This window comes from Microtus oregoni, unplaced genomic scaffold (assembly GCF_018167655.1).
Source record: "Microtus oregoni isolate MIOR12 unplaced genomic scaffold, Mior012 000019F_ref0000042, whole genome shotgun sequence".
Classification (NCBI taxonomy): domain Eukaryota; kingdom Metazoa; phylum Chordata; class Mammalia; order Rodentia; family Cricetidae; genus Microtus; species Microtus oregoni.
This window is the reverse complement of record NW_024543078.1, coordinates 456,925-479,299: the sequence shown is the minus strand read 5'-3', so window position 1 is coordinate 479,299 and position 22,375 is coordinate 456,925. Positions and strand designations below refer to the sequence as shown.

At 38.8% G+C, this 22,375-nt stretch overlaps 1 protein-coding gene across 4 annotated transcripts in view; it reads left to right on the top strand.

Annotated features, from left to right (window-relative positions):
* LOC121459362 (cyclic AMP-dependent transcription factor ATF-7) overlaps positions 1-22,375 on the top strand; it is a 114,344-nt gene that overhangs the window by 5,736 nt on the left and 86,233 nt on the right. For 3 of the 4 annotated variants that reach the window (XM_041669030.1, XM_041669027.1, XM_041669028.1), the window contains exon 2: positions 19,187-19,255. In XM_041669030.1, coding sequence (XP_041524964.1) covers positions 19,208-19,255 — 48 coding nt within the window. In that variant the 5' untranslated portion in view covers positions 19,187-19,207. Of the gene's footprint in view, positions 1-9,692; positions 9,785-19,186; positions 19,256-22,375 lie in introns of those variants that run through there. The other variant, XM_041669029.1, reaches the window with a different exon arrangement.

The following is a 22,375-nucleotide window of genomic DNA, read 5'->3' as shown; positions in this document are numbered from 1 at the left end:
TTGTAGTCCTAGCTGTCCTGGAACTCAGAGAGAGCCACCTGACCCTGTGTACTGGGACTAAAGGTGTCTGTGTGCCATGCCTGGCTTTATAGTAGTGTTGATAGATTACTGTATGACATGCTGATATATCACAAACAATCTATTCAGTTCTTTTTAGACTCTCCTGGGAAATAGCACCCATTCCATCAGTCTACAGTTTCTTCATTCTGCCTACCTTGTCAGTTTCTTTTTGATTGTGTAATGACTGAAAGTGTTAATTATAGTAGCTTTTAGCTCCCCTCCCCCACATTGTCATTAAGTGTAACTCTTTTTTTTTTTTAATTTTTAATGGTACCTGGAGTGACAACCGTGGGTGCTGGGAACCAAACTCTTATATTTTTGATTGTGAGCCTAGCCTTTAATGCCTGAGCCATCCCTCCAGACCTAAGTGTAACTCTTGAAGCAAAAATTTCCCCAGACATTTTAAGTTAGAAATCAGAAAATTAAAGCTCCTGTCCATGGAACAGTTAGTTACTTGCTGCTTCCCCATAATTCTAAGGTTTCTAGTTTAGAGCTCTTGTCACCGTTTGTTTGGAATATAAACTAACACCAGCTATGTACAGATATACATAGTTTCCAATTACAGTTAGTGTGGTAGGTCCACATTCTAGAGCAGAAATGGTGTCACACATTAGCTAGACCATCAGAGGCCATCTAGGGAATGAAGTCTTTATATTGGCAGGCAACAACTTTTCTGCATGTTAATTTTAGACTTGACAGTTGAATTTATGTTTGAGCAACTTTAGTTGATGAATACATCTTAAAGTACCTTCCTCTTTTGGGGTTTTCATTTTCACTTTCACTATTTAAAATTATGAATTGTATTGGAGATGGAGCGCAGTTGGTGGAGTGCTTGCCTAGCATGCAGGAATCCATGAACTGAGAGCATGGTGGTACACACCTATGATCCAAGCATGCGAGGTGGTGGCAGGAAGATCTGAAATTCAAGGTTATCCTAATGTACGTATGGATTCTCCTGGAAAGCATGGTAATCTTGATCACTCTTCAGGTCCTCTCTAGTCCAAACATATGTAAATAGAGGCTCAGATCAAAGAACTGTTGACGAATCAGGAAGAAAAGTAGGTTGTAAAGAAAATGAAATTGACATGATTCTGCTGACCCAGTGGAGATGATTAAAAAAAAAGAAGAAGGAACATAAATAATAGGAATAATCATGTCTTTGAACTAAAAACAAAACAAAACCCAACAACAAAGATTTTGCATTGGATCATTTCACGTCTTAAAAATATTTCATCATGTTATTTTCTCTTCAGTATTTCCCTGGTGGACACTTTTGTTTTGAAAGGATGTTCAGTGGTTTTATTTTCCTGTTAAATTGTAGTATTTTGTTTCCTTCCCTTACTTGTTCTTTTATACAAATTTGTTTTTCATATATATATATATATGGATTGCCTGAGTATGATGAAACAAAATTCAGTTCAGTTTGAAAGTAAACATTTGCTATCTTGCTTCCTTGGGGAGGTATATGATGAGTGTTATAAATTCAAGAAGGTTGTGTGGGGCTGGGGATGTACCTCAGTTAATGAAGCCCTGAGTTCCTCTTGAGCACTGCCTGGTACACAAGCCTGCAATCTCTGAATTTAAGAAGTATAGGCAGGAGGTCAAGGTCATCTTTGGAGAATACTTCCTGGGCTAAATGAGACCCTATGTCAAAACAAAACAGAATTGCTAAACATTTTATTCTTAAAACTTTGTAGACTGGGGCTGGAGAGATGGCTCAGCGGTTAAGAGCACTGACTACACTTCAGAGGACCTAGGTTCTGTTCCCAGCACCCACATGATGGCTCACAACTGTCTGTAACTGCAGTTCCCAGGACACAACAACTTTCCACAGGAAAACAAATGCCAGTGCACATAAAAATAAATAATTGATTTAAAAAAAAAAACTTTGTAAGCTGACGTTTAGGAAAGGCTCCTAACTAAACCCAAGCTCAGTACACTAGTCTTATGAAATGTGCTTAGGACAATACTTACTAGTTCTGTTGCTTTCTCTCATCTAAATGTTCTCATATATATGAAAACGGACTTTTTGGAGAAAGTTTTTTCTCTTCAGCATTGCATTTCCTCCTAATAAGTACCATTTTATGAAAATCTAATAGAAGCCAAGATTTAGCGTAAGAAGTTACTTGCTGAACCTGTGGTGTGGGCCTCTGTGGTAACAATGCTCTACCAGTGTCTCCTAGCTTGCCTTTGAGGTGAGTTGCTTGCTATGATCTTCCTGTCAGGTGCAGTGCTTCTTTCTTTCTTTTTTTTTTTAATTTATTTATTAAAGATTTCTGTCTCTTCCCCGCCACCGCCTCCCATTTCCCTCCCCCTCCCCCAATTAAGTTCCCCCCCCCCCCCTCAGCCCGAAAAGCAATCAGGGTTCCCTGTCCTGTGGGAAGTCCAAGGAACCCCCACCTCCATCCAGGTCTAGTAAGTTGAGCATCCAAACTGCCTAGGCTCCCACAAAACCAGTGCGTGCAGTAGGGCAACCCACTAACTGGGAGAAAATCTTCACCAACCCCGCAACTGACAAAGGTCTGATCTCCAAAATATATAAAGATCTCAGGAAACTAGACCGTAAAATGCTTCTTTCTGAGGTAGATAAATAAGGCTATCTGCTAGACTGGTCAGATTTTTTTTTTACTTTTTTTTTTAATATTTATTTATTTATTATGTATACATTATTTTGTGTGTGTGCCTGTAGGCCAGAAGAGGGCACCAGACCCCATTACAGATGGTTGTGAGCCACCATTTGGTTACTGGGAGTTGAACTCAGGACCTTTGGAAGAGCAGGCAATGCTCTTAACCTCTGAGCCATCTCTCTAGCCCCTAGACTGGTCAGATTTTATTTGGGATGCATGATACAGTAGAAACACTGCTTTTTTTTTTTTTTTTTCAAATTAAGCAAATAGGGAAAGGCTGGGAATGTATCTCAGTAGAAGAACCCATTGCTTGGCATCTACAAGGCCCCAAGTTCAATCTCTAAGCACCAAAAACTACCACCACCGCCACCTCAAACAATTTTTAAAGAATTTGTGTGTATATAATGTATGTGTGTAAACATCAGATGTCTTTCTCTGTGGCTCCTTGCCTATTCCTGCCGGACAGATTCTCACTGTATCAGGTGTTCACCAGCAGCCTCAGGTAGTTCCATCTCTTCCTTCCCCCAGCTTAGTTTGTCTCCTCACTACTTTCTTTGTATAGGAGTTAAAGGCTCATGGCCATTCCCAGCTTTTTAACTGGGTGCTAAATTTAGGTCCTTATGCTTATGCAGTTCTTTTTCTTAAATAAAATTTAATTTTCTTTTATGTCCCTTGGTGTGAGGTTGTCGTATTGTTGGAACTGGAGTTACAGACAGTTGGGAGCTGCCACGTGGGTGCTGGAAATTGAACCTGAGTCCTCTAGAAGAGCAGCCTTAACTCTTAACTACTGAGCCATCTTTCCAGCTCCAGATTATGCAGTTCTTATCCACCAAAGCTTCTCCTCAGTCTAATAACCTTTCTTTTTGGAATAAGAGCATGCTTGACTATATAAAATTAAGCTTTATTGAATAGAACATTGGGTTGTTAAAAATGGTTTATGTTGAAACTAGCTTGTCAGTATGATTTATTAAACCATCAAACTAGAGTGATATTTCGTTGGTTTTACTTTAATAAGTTTCTGACACTAACAGATCCAGTAACACCATTAATGGACTTACTTTTTAAAACTTTGTTCAAGCAGTGGTTTGCTGATATTGTGTGAAACTCATCTATGCCAATCAGGGAGTATGGACTACCCCCAGGTAGAGCCTTTGCTACAAATGAATGTGTAGACTTAGAGAATATTAATAGATAATTTTCTCTAGAACTAATCTTCCCCATAATTATTATTGTACAGTATTATGACTTTTTCCTACCTAGAACAAAACATATACTGAGGTCTTAAAGTCCAGGCTAACATGATGGCTTTGGCTTGTGTTGTAGGAGGCTGCTTGTTCATTTCCTGGCTGCCCAGACTCCCGAAATAATTACATAGAAACTGTATTAATTAAATCACTGCTTGGTCCATTAGCTCTAGCTTCTTATTGGCTAACTTTTACATCTTAATTTAACCCATTTCTATTAATCTGAATATTGCTACATGACTGTGGCTTACAGCAAGGTTCCGGCTCACCTATTCCCAGTGGCAGCTACATGGCATCTCCTTGACTCCGCCTCCTTTCTCCCAGCATTCATTTTAGTTTTCCCCTGCCTACCTCTATTCTGTCCTGCTCAGGCCCAAGACAGTTTCTTTATTAATGAATGGTATTCATAGCATTCAGAGGGGAATCTCATATCACCTCCCCTTTTCTGTTTAAATAAAAAGGAAGGTTTTAACTTTAACACAGAAAAATTACATACAACAAAACATGTATCAAGCAAAAATTAGAGTTACAATATTTATATTTACTTTATCTTTTATCATAACTAAGGAAAACTATAACTATCCATTTTTCAACTCCATCAAAGGCTCCAGAAAGATATATTATTACCTAAGTAACAGGAAGTGCATAGTAAGCAACTTCTAAAACTCTAGAATTGACAGAGACATCTCACTGCCTGGACAATCACCCAAATTTCGTCTATATCATTGCGGCACCCATCTTCAGCCTACCAGCCTATAGTATCTGGCAGACTTTTCCATGAAACAGGAAATTTCAAAGACAGTTCTACCTATATTGGCAGTTTATCAGTCACTTTCTTCTGTGTCCTTTTGTTCTTTCATAAAACAGGAATCCTAAAGGACAGTGTCACCCTTAGGCAAGTTCAGCAATCATTTCTGTATGGGTCCTGCATGTCCAGTTCATACAGCATGCCATCAAACAGTCCAGGCAAGAGCAGTTTCTTGCCCAAATGGCTAACAAATTCCATAAAAAGCCTCTTTGTTGCCCATTTTCCTCTTGAAGTAATTGGTGCTTCCAGGAACAGATTCATGAAAAGTCCTAAGTTGTTAAACATTTTAAATGCCCTATTCTGTAGTCTTTGAAAGGTTTGAAGAATGCCTATCCATCTGAAATACATCTCTGTACATCTAGAAAATCTAACTAACATGAGTACAGCTTGACTAATATATTTGATTATCTATTAACCTATATTTCTTAATTGTGCATTACATTTTCAAATGAGCTGCACAAGCACAATACCTTAATCAAGAGCAGAAATAAATATATATATATATATATATAACAAAATTGATCTAAAATTTGTATCAATAAACCAAGGTCCATACCAATGCAAAGTATCCATCTCTATAGCACATCCCCTTTTAAATGTAAACAAACATTTATAAACAATATATGGAAATTTGGGCATAGTTCTCTCCAAACTGCTTCCTGCTTTTTGTTGGGCAAAGTATTTTTGGGAGTGTTCATGGCAAACTTTTTTTGGGGGGGGGGGGTCTTGGTCCATCAAACCACATTAGTCTGGAATTAATCCACAGATTCTTGTCTTCTGTGGAAACAAAAGAACCTCTTTTTCAAAGCAACAAGTCCTTAGACCCAAATTTTGAAGTCATGATACCTTTAAAATATCCATGTTGGTTTGGCTTAGCAGCCCATACAATGAAATGTCTCTCTGTACTTAGCTCATTCACAGTCAAGTAATTTAAAGAAAACACAATAATATACATAATCCAGACTGTGAATTTTCCATCTTTACATGGCTTATTTTTCTTTACTTCTTTTTATAATTCTCTATATTTTTCTTCTCTCTCCCAAGCCTACGTACATTTTTTAAACACACTATGTCTTGTTTAGAGGTCTTTTATGTCTGAATCTGTTCTATTGTGTATCTGAAATTTTCTTTTGATCAGGACTGTTTCTTAAAATGTTAAAACGGCTTGGCTAGTAGTAAGGCTGCTTTGCCTTTTGGCTCTGCCCAGTCCAACATGGCAGAGGTATGTTCATTGCCTCTGTTACTGCCGTTTGGGAGTTGTCCTCACCACTTGAACTCTAGTAACCAGTTGGCCCATGCTGCCACCAAGTAACTTGCAGCATGTTGCCCACAAACCTCATTTAAGTACTTGGCCTCCTGAAAGAGCCAGAGTTTGTGCTGCTAGCATGACCTAGGAAGCCATCATTTTGAAACTGCATGTTTTTTTTTTTCTTTACTACTGCTTAATTAGGAAAACCTCTCTTAAAGGAGCAGCAAGCAGAGCCCATCTGAAAAAAATGTGACTAAACTTTGTTTTCTAGTGTCTAGAATTCCTTTCCAAGCTCTCTCAGGTTTTATATGGATTTAGCTAGCACACATTGGAACACCAGTTTGTTGTAGGAGGCCGCTTGTTCATTTCCCAACCACACAGACTCCCAAAATAACCACATAGAAACTGTATTAATTAAATCACTGCTCCACCCATTAGCTCTAGCTTCTTATTGACTAACTCTTAACATCTTAATTTAACCCATTTCTATTAATCTGTGTATCACCATGTGGCTGTGGCTTACTGGCAAGGTTCTGGCTCGTCTGTTCTCCATGGCAGCATCTGGCATCTCCTTGACTCCGCCTCCTTACTCCCAGCATTCAGTTTACTTTTCCCCACCTACCTCTATTCTGTCCTGCATAGGCCCAAGACAGTTTCTTTATTAACCAATGGTATTCATAGCATACAGAAGGGAATCCCACATCAGGCCTGTAATTTTATTCCTGTAATTTTAACCAAGGAGACAAACAGGAAGAATTCTGTGAGTTTTTAGGCAGCCTTGGTTTTGTAGTGAGCGCACAAGTCAAAAACAAAACAACAAAAACAACCCCCCCCCCCAAAAAACACACACACACACACACAAAGCTAGAAAGATGATAAGCTGTTCTGGCTATAAATCATAAGAATTTTACCCAGCACTCGGGAGGCAGAGGCAGGCGGGTCTCTGTGAGTTCGAGACCAGCCTGGTCTACAGAGCTAGTTCCAGGACAGGCTCCAAAACCACAGAGAAACCCTGTCTCGATAAAACCAAAAAAAAAAAAAAAAAAAAGAATTTTAAGTTGGTCGTTAAAGATCAATGTTTTGAGCCTGACACAGTGGTCCATGTCTATAATCCCAGCCATTTGGGAGGCTGATGCTTCAAGAGGAATGCAAGTTCAAGACTCATCTAGAAAATGTAGCAAAACCCAGTCTAAAAAAGGGGATGGAGGGGGACATTAGGAATGTAGCTTAGTTGGTAGAGCAATGGTTTATCAGTCTTACAACCCTGGGTTTGGTCTCCAACTTGGAGTGGTAGTGATGCTTGCAATCTCAGTACTTGGGTGGCAAAGTTAAAGTTTGAAGCCACTCTGAGCTTATATAATGAATTTAAGGCCAGCATGGGATACTTGAGACCCTGTCATAAACAGATAAACTAAAGATGAAAAAATTGGGGGCTGGAGAGATGGCTCAGAGGTTAAGAGCACTGGCTGCTCTTCCAGAGGTCCTGAGTTCAATCCCAGCAACCACATGGTGGCTCACAACCATCTGTACTGAGATCTGGCGCCCTCCTCTGGTGTGTGGGCACACATGGAGGCAGAATGTTGTATACATAATAAATAAATAAATCTAAAAAAAAGGAAAAAATCTGTGAAGATCACTGTTATTTTAGAGATCATACTTTATCCAAAAATGGGCATCAAAACAAAACAAATTTTATTTATTTATTACTTATTGAAACAGGATCATGTTTTAGAGCCATCTCAAGCTAGCCTGGATCCTCCTGTATATTCCAGGCTGGCCTCCTAAGTTGGGGTCCTTCTGCTTTTGTCTCCTTAGTGCTAATGTTAGTCATAAGAACTCAAAGCTTGATCTCAAAGAGATTTGCTTTCTTCTGCCTCCTAAATGCTAGAATTAAAGGGATATGCCACCACATCCAGTTTATTTCTACTTTTGCTTCTTGCTGTCATTTTATTATTATTATTATTGCTATTTTTAAGGCAGTGTCTCACTCTGTAATCCTGGCTAGTTTGAAACTTGCTATTGTTATGGCTCCCATTATCATTTCTGAGGATAGCTCAAAGTACTTCTTTGAATATTCTAAAATTTCTAGTTAGGGCTGAAGAAACGACGTGGTGGTTAAGAGCACTGGTTCAAAACCATCTGTAACTCTGATTCCAGGGAGTCCAGTGACCTCTTCTGGTCTTTGCAGATACTAGAGGCACATGGTGCACAGACATATACACACAGACAAAGTACTCATATACATAAAATTAATGTGTTTTTAAAGATTGTTTGAAAATGCAAAAAAAAAAAAACTAAAAACTCTTGAGTCAGGTCGTTGACCTTTATAACCCTGCTTCCAGATCAACTATAAGCATTGGCCATGAGTCACATAACTTCTATTCAGCTTGGTTCTTACTAGCATCTGTTTTCTGTCAGTTGCTACAAAACTGTTTGGTCCACTTAGCTGGTTGTTGTTGAAACCTGTCCCTTCATGTCTGAAAATCAAATGCAGACATTAACTTCAACATTCTGTTGATTATTCTGTCTCAGTACTATACTACTGTTCTGGGTTTTTTTTATTAAATTTTAATTTATTTAGTGTGTAGGTGCCATGGCACAAGTGTGGAGGTCAAAGGGAAACTCGGGAAAGTTGGTTCTCTTCCGCCATGTGGGTCCTCAGGGTTGAACTCAAATTGTCAGACTTTGTGACAAGTCCACTTTCCTGCTCAGCCTTCTTGGAGAGACTTCTGTATATCTTATGGCCATGTATCTTTTTTTTTTTTTGTCAGTATTATCTCTTTATGCGCTCAAAAATTGCTAATGGTTCCTCACCTGGGCATTGTGATATATGCCTATAATGCCAGCACTTAGGAGACTGAGGCAAGAGAAGCATCAAGAACTAAAGCTGGCAGTGATGGTCCATGCCTTAAATCCCAGCACTTGGGGGGGCAGAGGCAGGCAGATCTACTAAGTGAGTTTCAGGACAGCCAATGCTACACAGAGAAACCCTATCTTTTTTTTTGTTTTGTTTTGTTTTTTGTTCTTTTTTTTTCAAGACAGGGTTTCTCTGTAGCTTTGGGAGCCTTTCCTGAAACTAGCTCTTGTAGACCAGGCTGGCCTCAAACTTGCAGAAACCTGCCTGCCTCTGCCTCCCGAGCTCTGAGATTAAAGGCGTGCGCCACCACCACCCAGCTGAGAAACTGTATCTTGAAGAATAACAACAATAACAAAAAAAAAAAAAAGAGCTGAAGGCTAGCACTGGATATATAGTAAGTTCCAGCCATCATGGGCTAATGTGCTATAAAGTGATACTTTATCTCAATCACATCCCCATACCTGTCACCTCCCCCAAAAAGAATTATTGAGGATTTTAAAAAACGTTTTGTATACCTGAATTAATATATGTTGGTATTCACCTTATTAGAGATTAAAATATAATTTTCAAAAATAATAAGAAACTCGTTATACTATAACAAAAATAATTGCGTCTGCATTGCCAGAAAAAAAAATAAGGCTGGAGGTGAAACTCAGTAAAGTGCTTTCCTGTCTTGCACTAGGCCCTAGGTTAGTTCCATAGCACTGCGTAAACCAAGTTGGTTTATGTACCTGTAATCTCTGTGCTTGGGAGGTGCCAGCCTGGGCTAGATACTCTGTCTCAAAGAAAAAGTTGGACATGGTATCATACATCTTTAATTCCAGCACTCGAAAAGCAAAGGAACATGGATCTCGGTGAATTCAAGGCTAGCCTGGTTTACATACGGAATTCCAGGTCAACCAGAGTTACATAGAGGAGCCCTGTTTCCAAAAATGGGAGGTGAGGCAGAAGATGGTTCAACTGGTCAAGGTGCCTGCCACAGAAGCTTGATGACCTGAGTTTGATTCCTGGGACTCACGTGGTGGAAGATTATCCTTCAACATCCATGTGCATATTGTGATATATGCTTATGCCTCAGACCCATACACAAAAGGAAAAATCTCAGGAGAGAAGCTTCAGAGTGCTTTAATATCTTGCTTCACAGAAACATCTAGTTTCTTATACCCTCTTCTGCATTCAGTCTGTTAAGATAGGTCGTTTTCCTTTAAGTATATGAATGATATGACCACAAATGTATAACAGAAAAAGGAAAGATGACTTTTAGGTAACTGTAGCCTCCATTGATATGGTACCAAAATCAAAAAATGATTTCTTAAATGTCTTTATAGTTTGTGGCCTGAGATCACTTCTGTGAAGTCTAATACTATTAAGTGTTTTGGTCTTTAAGGAGATCTTTTCAATACTTGTAAATGATTTTTTAACTCCACAAGTGAGCCTGGAGCCACGTGGAGAATAGCCGCCTTACAGACTTGAGAATACACCTGTTTTCCAATAGAGGAGTTAGAAGCTTAATGATTCTCAAACAGTGGTCATCAGAATTTCCCAAGGTATTTTTTATTTTATTCTAGTTAACTAACTTTTGTTTAGGTAGTCCCAGGCCATTTTAAGTCCCCATCTGTAGTTGAGGATGAACTTGAACTTTCTGTTCCTCCTGGCTCCAACTCACAGGGCTGTGCCACCATTTCTGGTTTATAGATTTATGGGGATCAAACCCAGGGCTTTTGGTATGCTAGCCAAGCACTTTGCCAATTGACCATCCCTGTTTCATTTTATTTTTTTAATGAGGTAGGGCCTATACTAGTTAGGCCTCATTAGTCACATTGAATTCATATACAATTTTAATTTGTATGTTGTTAGTGACTGAATCCAGCACCTTATAAGTGCTAGGAAAGAACTCTATAACTGAGTCACATTTCCCAACAACACTACTCTCCGTTCTGTGTGTGTGTGTGTGTGTGTGTGTGTGTGTGTACGTAAGAGAGACAGAATCACTTCAGTTTTATATTATGATTCTGTGTATATCCATGAATATACAACAGTGCATTATGAAGATCAGTGGACAGCTTTGGGGAGTTGGTTCTCTCTAGTATGAGTTCTAGGAATTGAACTTAGGTTCTCAAACTTACTGTGTTTTAGTTTAATTTCTGATGTTGTGATAGATACTTTGACTACAAGCAATTTAAGGGATGATAACATAGTTACTCATTGAGGTAAGTCAAGGCAGGAACTTGAAGGCAGGCCTGTTGGCTATTTCAAACAGCATTATCTCTAACCAAGCAACTTACCTCACAGCCAGAGAAGTGTAGCAGGAACCATGAAGACAGTGCTTTCTAACTGGCTTGCAGGCCAGCTTATACTCAGCTAATTTTCTTATATAGTTTTCAGGACTGCTTGCCTAGGGATGATACAGCTCACAATGGGCTAACCCCCATCCCAGATACCCAAAGGCCATTCTGATCTAGGCAATTCCTCAATTAAGGCTGTCCTTGCAGATTATTCTAGGTTGTATCTAGTTCACAATTAAAACTAACCAGAATACCTGGCAATGCTTTTGAGCCTTGAGGTCTCACTTTGTAATCAGGCTGGCCTCAGACTTGTAATTCTCCTGCCTCAGGTTCCCTACTGAATGTTGGAATTACCATGTAAATTCTTGGGCCTTGGTGCTAAGAACAATCCAGGAAGCCTAGGAATCTCCATTTCTTTGCAAGGTGCCCAGGTGACTCTGCAATGCTTAAAAACTACTGTGCTGCCTTTACTTTAGCTAGTTATTTTTAGATTTATTTCATGAGTATGAGTATTTTTCCTGCATGTATATATGTACATCATGTGCCTGTGTAGTGCCCATGGAGTTCAGAAAATGGTGTCAGATCCTCGGGCACTGGAGGCACAGATGTGTGAGCCACCATGAGGGTGCTGGGAACAGAACCTGGGACCTCAGCAAGAGCAACAGATGCTCTTAACTGCTGAGCCATATTCCAGCACCCTTACTCTTACAGAAAAAAAACCAAACATGTAATTTATAAAATTTGGAAATTCAAACAAAAAGAAGTTAATATTTAGATATATTATAAGTGACTTAGTATTTATGTATTAATAATTAACATAAATTTTGATATTCTCCCTAGTTAGAATATGTTATTTAACCATGTATTCTGGGATTACGGCATAAAGACCAGATAATAAATATGGTAGACTTCTGTTAAATTTACTCAACTCTGCCATTCTAACTCAAAAGTAGACATGGATGATATATTGATGAATAAGCATGGGTATGTTGTAATATAATTTGTGGGAGGGGCTCCTGGGGATCAAATATAGAGTATTTCATCATGTAGGCTGGGCAGTTTTCTCCCACTAGATATGTCCCCACTTCTATAACTTTTTTATAGGCACTAAAATTGAATTTCATATAAATGTCATAAAATAGTCTTTCTGATTTTCAGCCATTTAAAAATGAATCTTGGCTTACAGGCTATACAAAGGTAGGTGGCAGACTGAAAGATTTGGTCCATGAGCTGGAGTTTCCTAATATTTAATATATACTACAGATAGATTTTGAATTTAAAAATAATTACAAGAAAATATTATGCTTAATCTTAAAATGGAACATTATAGTATCTATTTCATTATTTATAATTTTGATTTTTACTGTTTCAGTTACCTCTATCAACTAAGATTTGACTATATTAAGAAAAATTCCAGAAAGAAACGTTCATTAATTTTAAATCACATGCTACTATTAATAGTGTGAGGAAATCACACTATGTCCTACTCCATTTCTGTTTAGGACCCTGGGATATGAATTGCCCCTTTGGTTGTCTGGTCCTCAAACCCATATTGTAAATATTGTATTGTATTTATATTGCCAAAATATAGATTAGGTAAGCCTTATTTTACTTAATAATAGCCTCAAAGTCTAAGAGGTTTGAAAAAGACGCACCAGGACATTATCCACTGAAGCTCCGTTGGTAGAACACTTGTCTAGTGTGTCCTGGTTTCCATCTCCAGCAGCACATAAAAGTACTCAGAAGGTAGAAGCAGGAGGATGAGAAGTTCATGATTATCCTTGGCTACATAGCAAGTTTGAGGCTAGCCTGGGGTACTTGAGACATTGTCTCAAAACAATAACAGGCTGGGTGTGATGGTACATACCTTTAATTTTTAATCCCCAGTACTCAGAAGGAAGAGTCAGGAAGATATGAGTTCAAGACCAGACTGATCTACATAGTGAGTTCCAGACCAGCCGAGACAGTAATGAGACCCTGTCTCAAAAAACAACCACTGCCACAACCAGACAGGCTCCCACCCCCACCCCGTGTGCTAAAAAAAATGAAACCCAATAAAAACATGGAAGCAAGGGCTGCCTCTGATTCTCTGACCATGCTGCAGAACATACAGAAAAAGCAATGTATGCAGCATTTGGTGCTATTATAATTGAGGTCCTCCACTGTGAGTCTTGGAATCTTTCCCTATAAGGGAGAACTGTTGTATTTAATTTCCTTCATACTTCAAAGCCATTTGGTGGTAGTGGGGCATGATTGTTATTCTAGCACTTGAGGCTGAGGCAGGAGTTGCAAGAGTTTAAGCTGAACCTGGGCTTCAGAGTAAGTCCAGACCAGCTTGGCCTACACAGTGATATTCAGTCAAAGAAAAAGAAAAGAAAGGAGGTAGAAGGCTGGGCGGTGATGGCACATACCTTTAATCCCAGCACTTGGGAGGCAGAGGCAGGCGGATCTCTGTGAGTTCGAGGCCAGCCTGATCTACAAGAGCTAGTTCCAGGACAGGCTCCAAAGCTCCAGAGAAACGCTGCCAAAAAAAAAAAAGGAAGGAAGATAGGAAGGAAGTGGAGAAAAAATAAATCAAGAACTTGTCCTCAAGTTCATGTTTCTGGATATTCACTTTGTATACCAAGACTATAAGAGACCCGTTAGGTGCTAAATTGTTGAAATATACAATTCAACTTAAGTAGTTGTATAGCATGCTCATTTTATATAACTTTCAGAAGGTACAAAAGATTTCATTGTTCTTGTTTGGAGGATGTGAGAACAAATAAGTAGAATTCAAACTACCCTCAATTTTTGTTCCTTATTTACCAATTTTTATAACTCTGCTTCCCCTTCCTTCCCCCAACCCCAAAGCCTCTTAGGAAAGAATTTCACAAAACCCTGATATAGGAAGGGTGTGATGGTGCAAGTTTGTAATGCCAGAGTATGGGAAGCAGAGACAGGACAGATTGCAAGTTTGGGGCTAAATGGGGAGATCCTACCTCAAACAAACAATTGAAAAACAGATACAAGGCTGAGGAGATGGATGTCTTATTTGCTAAAGTGCCAGCGTGTAAGCATGAGGACCTGAGATTGGATCCTCAGAAATTATGTAAAATGCCAGGCAAAGCAGCACATGTGTGTAACCTGAGAGAGTGTGGGGGAGCACACCAGGGGGACTGGTAGATCCCTGCTTCTCACCAGCACCACGGTCGGGTTTCCACATGAAGACACACACAGCTTCCGTGCACATACATATGAATACAAAACTTTGATATGAAACAATAAAAATGATTTGTTTAAGGTTGTAGTAGTATTTGTAGTTTTACATCATCCTTCTGGGTGATTTACCTACTAGTGAGATCATGTATGGTGAACAATGGCGACACCAAATAGTACAATGGAAAATTAGCCCAAAATTAATAAGCTGAGAGTCCAACTCCTGAATAATCTACTGCCTGGTAAAACTTGTGTACTTTGTTTTTTGAGGTTCACATACCCTGCATTACAATTTCACAGTTTATATATATTTACTGGAATCTTTTCCTTATGTGACTTTCTAGATACCATGCAGACCAGAGCATCAGTGAGTGTCCTCTTGGAGGATAAATTGTTGAGAGTGGAGCTAGAAAGATGGTTCAGTAGGTAGAGACAGTCTGAGTCTGTCCTCAGGACCGACATGGAAGAGAGAGAACCTACTCCAAAAAGTTGTCCTCTGACTCCACACATGCATTACAGCATGTGTGTGTGATTTAAAGGACTGTGGAGACTGCTCAGTGTTTGTGTGCTTTGTTTACAAACAGCAAAATTCTTTGTTGTCTGAAATGCATTCTACTGTTGTGATTTCTTCAGAGAACTGTTTGCATATATACTTTTTTGTATTAATGCCATAAAGGAAGGGAGATACAGAGTTAGAGCCTGTTTTAAAATTTCCAGCTAAACTAAATGGTGTACAATACCTGCTAGGCTTAGTTTTAGTTCCCCTCAGTCTCTTAGAGATGCGTATTAGGGACAGTTTCTAATCATTTCTAATTAGTTATTACTGTAAGTAATATTTTTTGCCAGGGATTCTGAAAATGGGTAATAAAGGGAAGAACTGACTGGAACTGATTGGCTGTTTTCTGTAGGAAACTGGCAGTTTTAAACTTTTTTCATGGTTCTTTTTGAACTTATCTTTCCAGTTGATATGGATACTGTATAGAACTTTATATGACTCTTTACTCTTCAGTGCTCTAGAATAGTTTAAAAGGTAACAGGCTTTTTTTTCTTTTTAACTCAAAGACATACTTTTTATTCAGTCATGTAGATCAGCATTCTTTTATTATTAGATTACATTATATGTTTGTAATTTTATCTCACTTGTCATTATTATATGTATATATGATATGTGTTGAGGGGACCCATATGCCCTGGTACACATGTGGAGGTCTGAGAACAACTCTGTGGAGTTAGTTTTCTCCTTCTACCAGGAGTCAAACTCAAGTTTCAGGCTTGTATGGCAAGCACTTTATCTGCTAGCCCATTTTTGATTTATTAAAAGCAATTTCTGATCATTATAGACTTGAGAATACTAATAGTACAAAGAAGAAATTAATCTAGAATACATTTAATGAGTACTGCTTTCTTATATCATTTAATAGTTTTCAAAATGTTATTCTTAACATCTTAAATATGGTCTGTTGTAATTTAATATCTTAATTTATATTTATTTTCCTTCTGCACTTAATTCCTATTCTTTGTTAGTCATAAATATTACTATGGCAAACATTTTAGTATGTAAAGATCCCAGCACCCATGTTGGATAGGTCATCGCTGTCCATCCCTCCACCTACAGGTGGATCTAACACTTCTGGTCTCTGAGAACACCTGTACTAACATGCAAATACACACACACGCAAATAAAACATTATAAAAATTTAATTTTCTAAACCTTGACTTAAAAAAAGTGTATTAGCATTTGTATTTGAGTATGGAGCCCATGGTCTGCATACGGTGGTCAGAGGGGTTGATTCTGTCCTCCTCCCTTGGGTTTTAGGTGTTGAGTTCAGATCAAGTGCTTCTCTTGCTGAACTATCTCACTGGCCCTAAACCTTGATTTTTCTCAACTAGTCTACCAGCATTCAGATGAATTTCACTTTTATGCAAATCCTAATTGTATCGTTTACACATTTTGGTTGCTCCAAGTACATGAACCTTTTCCCCTGTAGACCTGGACATCTAAGGAAAACCTTTTGTTTTCTCGTCCTAAGCATCCCACTCACTCTTGGTAGTGTATTTCAAGTTGGATATTCCTCTCATCATTTATTGTTTAGGCCTATAAAGTTCTTACATTTCGTCCTAAAAAATAGATCAGGAAGGAGACAATAAATACACTGTGAGTGTCATGCCTAGATACATGGTCTGCTTGTCAGGCGGTGGAATTACAGATGAGCTGTGAGTTAAGTTCACATCGAGTGGCAGCGTTATCATTGAAGATTCTCTTTTTGTCTCCATCTGTCCAGATGGCAGAAGTGTGTTGCCTTTGTCTGTCACGTAGAAACAACCAGAAGCACTCTCTGTGTGTCACCGTGCTGTAGCAGATGGAGAGCGAAAGGGAAATTAAAAAGGTGTCAGTGGGATTTTTTTAAATGGGGAGAGATATTATTCTTATCATTGTTAAATATTTAAATTTTCTTGAATGCAGAAATGATGTAAAATGACAAGGGACCTGAGAATAAGGGGATGAAAGACTTCTTCCTCCCATTGTGATCTCTGGTAAAAATGGTAAAACAAAGGCTTACAAATTAGGACAGAAGCAGGAAATCATATTAGTAACTGACAGTTTAACACTCAAGACCAAAGAAAAGCTTACTTCTGTTAGATTTTAATGCTTTTTCTCCCAGTCTTTTTTTTTCTTTTTTAGCAAGGCAAAATTTTGTTTTCATATAATTCATAGTAAAGATTCCAAATTATAATCATCGTCATTTTTTGAAGGTTTGAAATTTGTGGCTTGAGGAAAATTGTTCCAGAATTTATGTAATCACTTCCTACTCCCCTTCCTTACCAGAAAGAACACTTCCTTCTAATAGTCAGTAAAGGAGACAATCTAGCCTCAAGTGCCAGAAGTAAGGACTGCTCTCGGTCTTCTGTCCACTTCTACCTTGCTAGGAGTGAAACTATGTGCAGCACAGCAGTGCCGATTCCCACAGAGGAATGATTTGCTTTCCAAAGATCATCTGCGTTTTCAGCCATCATGACCACAGTTTCTATATTTATTTGCTTTTATTTACTTATTTTTTGGTACTGTGTTACAGTTACAGAAAGTACTAAAAATAATTTATTTGTTTTTTAAAAATGTATTTAAAACAAGCAAACAAACAAACCAGAAAACCTTGTTGTCCTAGGGCTATGTGAGGAAGAATGAAGCTCTCATTTCCCAGTACCCAATCATCGGCTTGAGCTGGGCTCTCCTAGGAGCAGAATTTATTGAAGCAATTTATCCTGGCTAAATGTGATATAAATCTGTGTATACGTATGTATATACAGAGTCTGTTCCATTCCAGCAGGACTGAACATCAGTTTCCTTCATAGTTAGACCATGTTCCTGTCACACTGAAAGATGACCAAGCAGCCCCTTCTATTTTATGGGGCACCTCACACTTTTAAACACCGATTAGTTGTGGAATTACTGATTAGACAACCAGAAATACTGGTTTCTAACCCAAAAGTAAATCCTGAGAGAATAGGAGAGATAGTACCTCATTGCCTCTGTTAAGCCTGGTTTCTGTTACTACATTCATTCTAGCATGTTAGCATTTTATTTTAATGCAGGAATTTGAGATTTGGTTACAGCTCTGAAGTTATTTCCAGACGTAGTTCAACGATCGTCCCTCACTCATCTTCCCTTGTTCACATCCTTTTATGTATTGTTCTGTGTTGTGGATAATTGTGTAAAATTGTCCTTAGAACCTTCTTCTATAAGACTGCTTTTATTCTTCCTCCCAGTTTTCTCTTTGACTCTTCCAAAATATTGTTTATCTTTTAGGGATATTTTTGCTGTGATTGCATTTCCTGTCATTATTCATCTCTGCCTGGTTTTTGTTCTTAGTTGGAATATGAGAAATTTCCCTGGCACATTCAGATTGCATTTGTTGTTTGACAAAGAATTTTGATAAACATTTCAAGAGATTAGCTTTAGTCATTTAAAAAAGCAATATAAATTCTGTTAAATTCTTCAGGGAAATAGAGTTGGATGGTAGTGCCTGTAAATGCATTTCTCTGATGCCCTGCAGCAGCACACATCTGTTGGCTGCAGTGGAGCAGCCCAAGAACTCTGGCCGAGAGCTGCACAAACAGCCGGAACATATTCACCCAGTAAACCCCCAAAGAGTCGACATTTGTTTTATTGCTGCTTTTAAAAACCTAGCCATAAATAGAATCAGAGGGGGAAGGGCACTGATATTTCTTCATTTGCCACAGACAATTGGTGGGGGGAGGAGGAGGCTCCCAGTGGGGAGGGGAAGCTTTTATTTTTTATTTTTTTATTAATGAAAATAATTTCCCATGTAGTCCAATAGGATAGGTGCTTTGTTTTCTTTGGCAATAATCTGGGATAAACGACCCTTGCCAACAGTCTCGTAGTTTATACACCGGGGAGCCAAATTATAGCCCTGTAAAATGGAGCACCCCTCCTATAATCCCTTAATTAATTAAATGACAAATTTTGGTCTTCTCCAGTTCAGAAATATGGCTTCCGCATCGAGCGTTGGGTTAATTTATTGACATAGAGAGCTGCACTGGCTGTAATTCAGTAGACTGGAGAAATGTGTTACATACTGTAGCAGAAAGAAGGAAAACCCAGCAAGTCTTAAAATTCTGGACTATTTAGGTCTGAATTTTCCTAATTGAAAGTTTCAATTGAGGCACAGTAGATCATATGCCACCTGTCTAATGAGTCTCTCCAAAGTAGCCTGTGTTTACAGCTTTGATAGATAGCATTCTTGGGACACCTGTTTCTAGTCTTGATATTTTTGAAGCTCATTTTTTTTTCTCCAGCGTATTTAACATAACTTTTCCCCTTACTTCTTGGCCCCCTCAGCTCTGCTCTGCTTTATGAAATATGGGAGACGACAGACCGTTTGTGTGCAATGCCCCGGGCTGTGGACAGGTACGTTTACAGTATACTTTATTGTGAATGTCTTGTTGTGAATCAAAGTGGCTGTTTTATCACTAAGGCAAAGAGTTTAAAGCTGGTATTTTACGTGATCACTGGAGGTAATCAGATCAGAGGATTTGCAGTGTGTAAATCCAAGTTATGAGGAAGTGTAGGCACTCCACCGTAATGAAATCTGCCTTGCTTTCTTCCAACTTGTTATTGTACTGACGTTTGTTTTCCAGCACACAGTGTTAAAGCGTGCACATTACTCCCCCTTCCTTTCTAAAGCTGCCATCTAAACACAAAGCAAGTGTAGAAATATCTTCTTGACCTTCGGGCATATAAAAGTCTGCTTAACATATTTAGTGAGTCAGCTGAGAATATTCCTATTATTATAAGCCTCCAATTTCCAAGTCTCTGTGGGTCTCTCACATATGAAAAAGCAATGTTTCTTTTGATTGTTGATTCAGAAAAATCGAGTTAACAGCTTAGGCAGGTACTACACAGTCTGGTACTGACAAACCCAACACAGCACTTGAGATCCATCCAGTAGTGTTCTACAGACATGACGTGTGTTGTTCTATATGTCAGCTCCCACATAATTGTTTGCACGTGTGTGCATTATATGTCAGATGTGTCTCCTATACTTTTTAATGAAGTTGTTCTGTTGGAATTGCCTTGTTTTTCATTTTGCATATTAACTTTTCCCCAGATCTTTTTCTAATGCTACAAATGATGAAAAAAAGTGCATAAACGTTTTATTTGCCTTCATTATAGAATTTCAACTATATTTTGTTAGGAATATGTCATGTAACTGTCCAGTGACACATACTGGTGGTACATGAGACCACAGACTAGTTCCATTATGCCTTGTAAATATTTTTTTAAATAAAGAGCTAAGTCCTAAACATTTCTAGGAATTGGAATTTGAGAAATAGCAGAGATGGTGATAGGGCAAGAAATAGAAAGAAGATTCCAGATTTCAATAAATGCTAAATATTTCTGGTAAACACTTGAACCAAACCTTTGTATTCTGCAGTATTAAGTATCTTAGAGTGTATTTTCTTTCTTGTTAAAAAATTATATATGGATGTGTTTCCATTTTTAAATAGCTTTATTAAAGTAGAAAATGTAAAATGACCCCTCCAGTTTTATGTGTGTGAATTTCATAATGCTGTTTGTTGTGACTCCTACAGGCGATACATAGTAGTACCCTGTACTATTTGAAAAAATCTGAATTTTGGGTGAGTTTATTTTCCTAATATGTGACTTTTTTTTTCTTTTAAAGACAAGATCTCACTGTGTAGCCATGGCTACCTCAGGACTCTCTGTGTAGACCAGGCTGGCCTCAAATTCACAAAGATCTACTTTAAAGATATATGCCACCATTCCTGGCCAGCCCATGTTACGTGAGACCTTGCCTCACAAACAAAAAAAAAAAATTATTCTTTTTTTTGTGAGCCACACATGAGGGTGCACACTTTTAATAACAACACCCAGAAGCAGAGAAATAGTGATCTTTTCAGGATGGGGCCAAGATGGGTGAAATGGCAAAAGTACTTGCTGAACAAGCCTGATAACCTAAATTTTATATTGGATCACATAGTGGAAGGATGAAAAGAGAGAGTAGACTCTGACCTCCACATGTGTGCTCTGCCATGTGAGCCCCAACACTTACACACATAGTGTGTGTGTGTGTGTGTGTGTGTGTGTGTGTGTGTAAAGAGAGAGTAGACTCTGACCTCTACATGTGTGCTCTGCCATGTGTGCCCCAGCACTTACGTGTGTGTGTGTGTGTGTGTGTGTGTGTGTGTAAAGAGAGAGTAGACTCTGACCTCCACATGTGTGCTCTGCCATGTGTGCCCCAGCACTTACACACATTGTGTGTGTGTGTGTGTGTAAAGAGAGAGTAGACTCTGACCTCCACATGTGTGCTCTGCCATGTGTGCCCCAGCACTTACACACATAGTGTGTGTGTGTGTGTGTGTATTACATAAAATTAAAGATTTATAAAGCTTTAAAATGCCTGGCATTATGACCGTTCCTTTATTCCCAGCACTTGAGAGGCTAAAGCAGGCAGATCTCTGAGTTCGAGGCTAGCCTTGTTTACAGAGGGAGTTTCAAGACAGACTTACACAACGAAAACACTGTCTCCGAGAGAGAGAGAGAGAGAGAGAGAGAGAGAGAGAGAGAGAGAGATTTAAAATTTAGTACTAGAAAAGGGAAGTAGTATGGAGTTTTTACTTTGGTTTCTCTGTGACCTTTCCCACATTTCTGAACTGTGTGTTGGGGTCTGTGATCCATGGTGAAGTCTTTAGATTTGGACAACTCTGCTCCCCTAGTTGAAAGTTAAATATAGAACTTGGAACTTGAGAACATCATCACCTTTTTTTTCTTTTAAAGCCTGTCTTGGAACTCACTCTGTAGAACAGGCTGGCCTCGAACTCCCAGAAATCCACCTGCCTTTGTCCTGAGTGCTGGGACTAAAGGCCTGTGCCACCACTGCCCAGCTGACGTCATCATTCTCTTAGTAGGTTAGGAAGTTCCATCTTAAGAGTTTGGTGGATGTGATTCATCCTTTCACCCCTTTGCAGATCAGAAACTGTTCATTTGGGTAAGGTTGTTCTCCAGTTCTATTTAGTCCTTTCTTTAGATTTCTCCTGCGATGTGGTGACATATAGCTCTGGAGTAGGAATCGGCAGATACATGTGGTCACCTCATGCTATGTGAAATAGAGAAGATGTGGCAGAAGATGCAAATTCAGTAAAGCCAGTTACCATTTGGCATGCCATTGAACGTCCTTAAATCTTGAGAACAGCTTTGCTTGGGAACTACCCAGAGACCTTTAAGTTACTTGTAATCTACTTTTTATTGACTCAAAATATTTGTTCCAAACAAAAAAGGCTATGTAAATCCCAGGAAGAAACCGGGATAATCTTTGGACGGCATGATGTAGGACCTACCATTGGAGAAGTCTCAAAACAGTGGTAAAGAGAAAGGGTTGGCTCAGAAGTTCAGAGCACTGTTGATCTTGCAGAGGACCCAGGTTTGATTCTGAGTACCCATATATGACAGCTCACAAACAATGTGTAACTCCAGTTGCAGGGGATCCAACACCCTCTTCTGACCTCC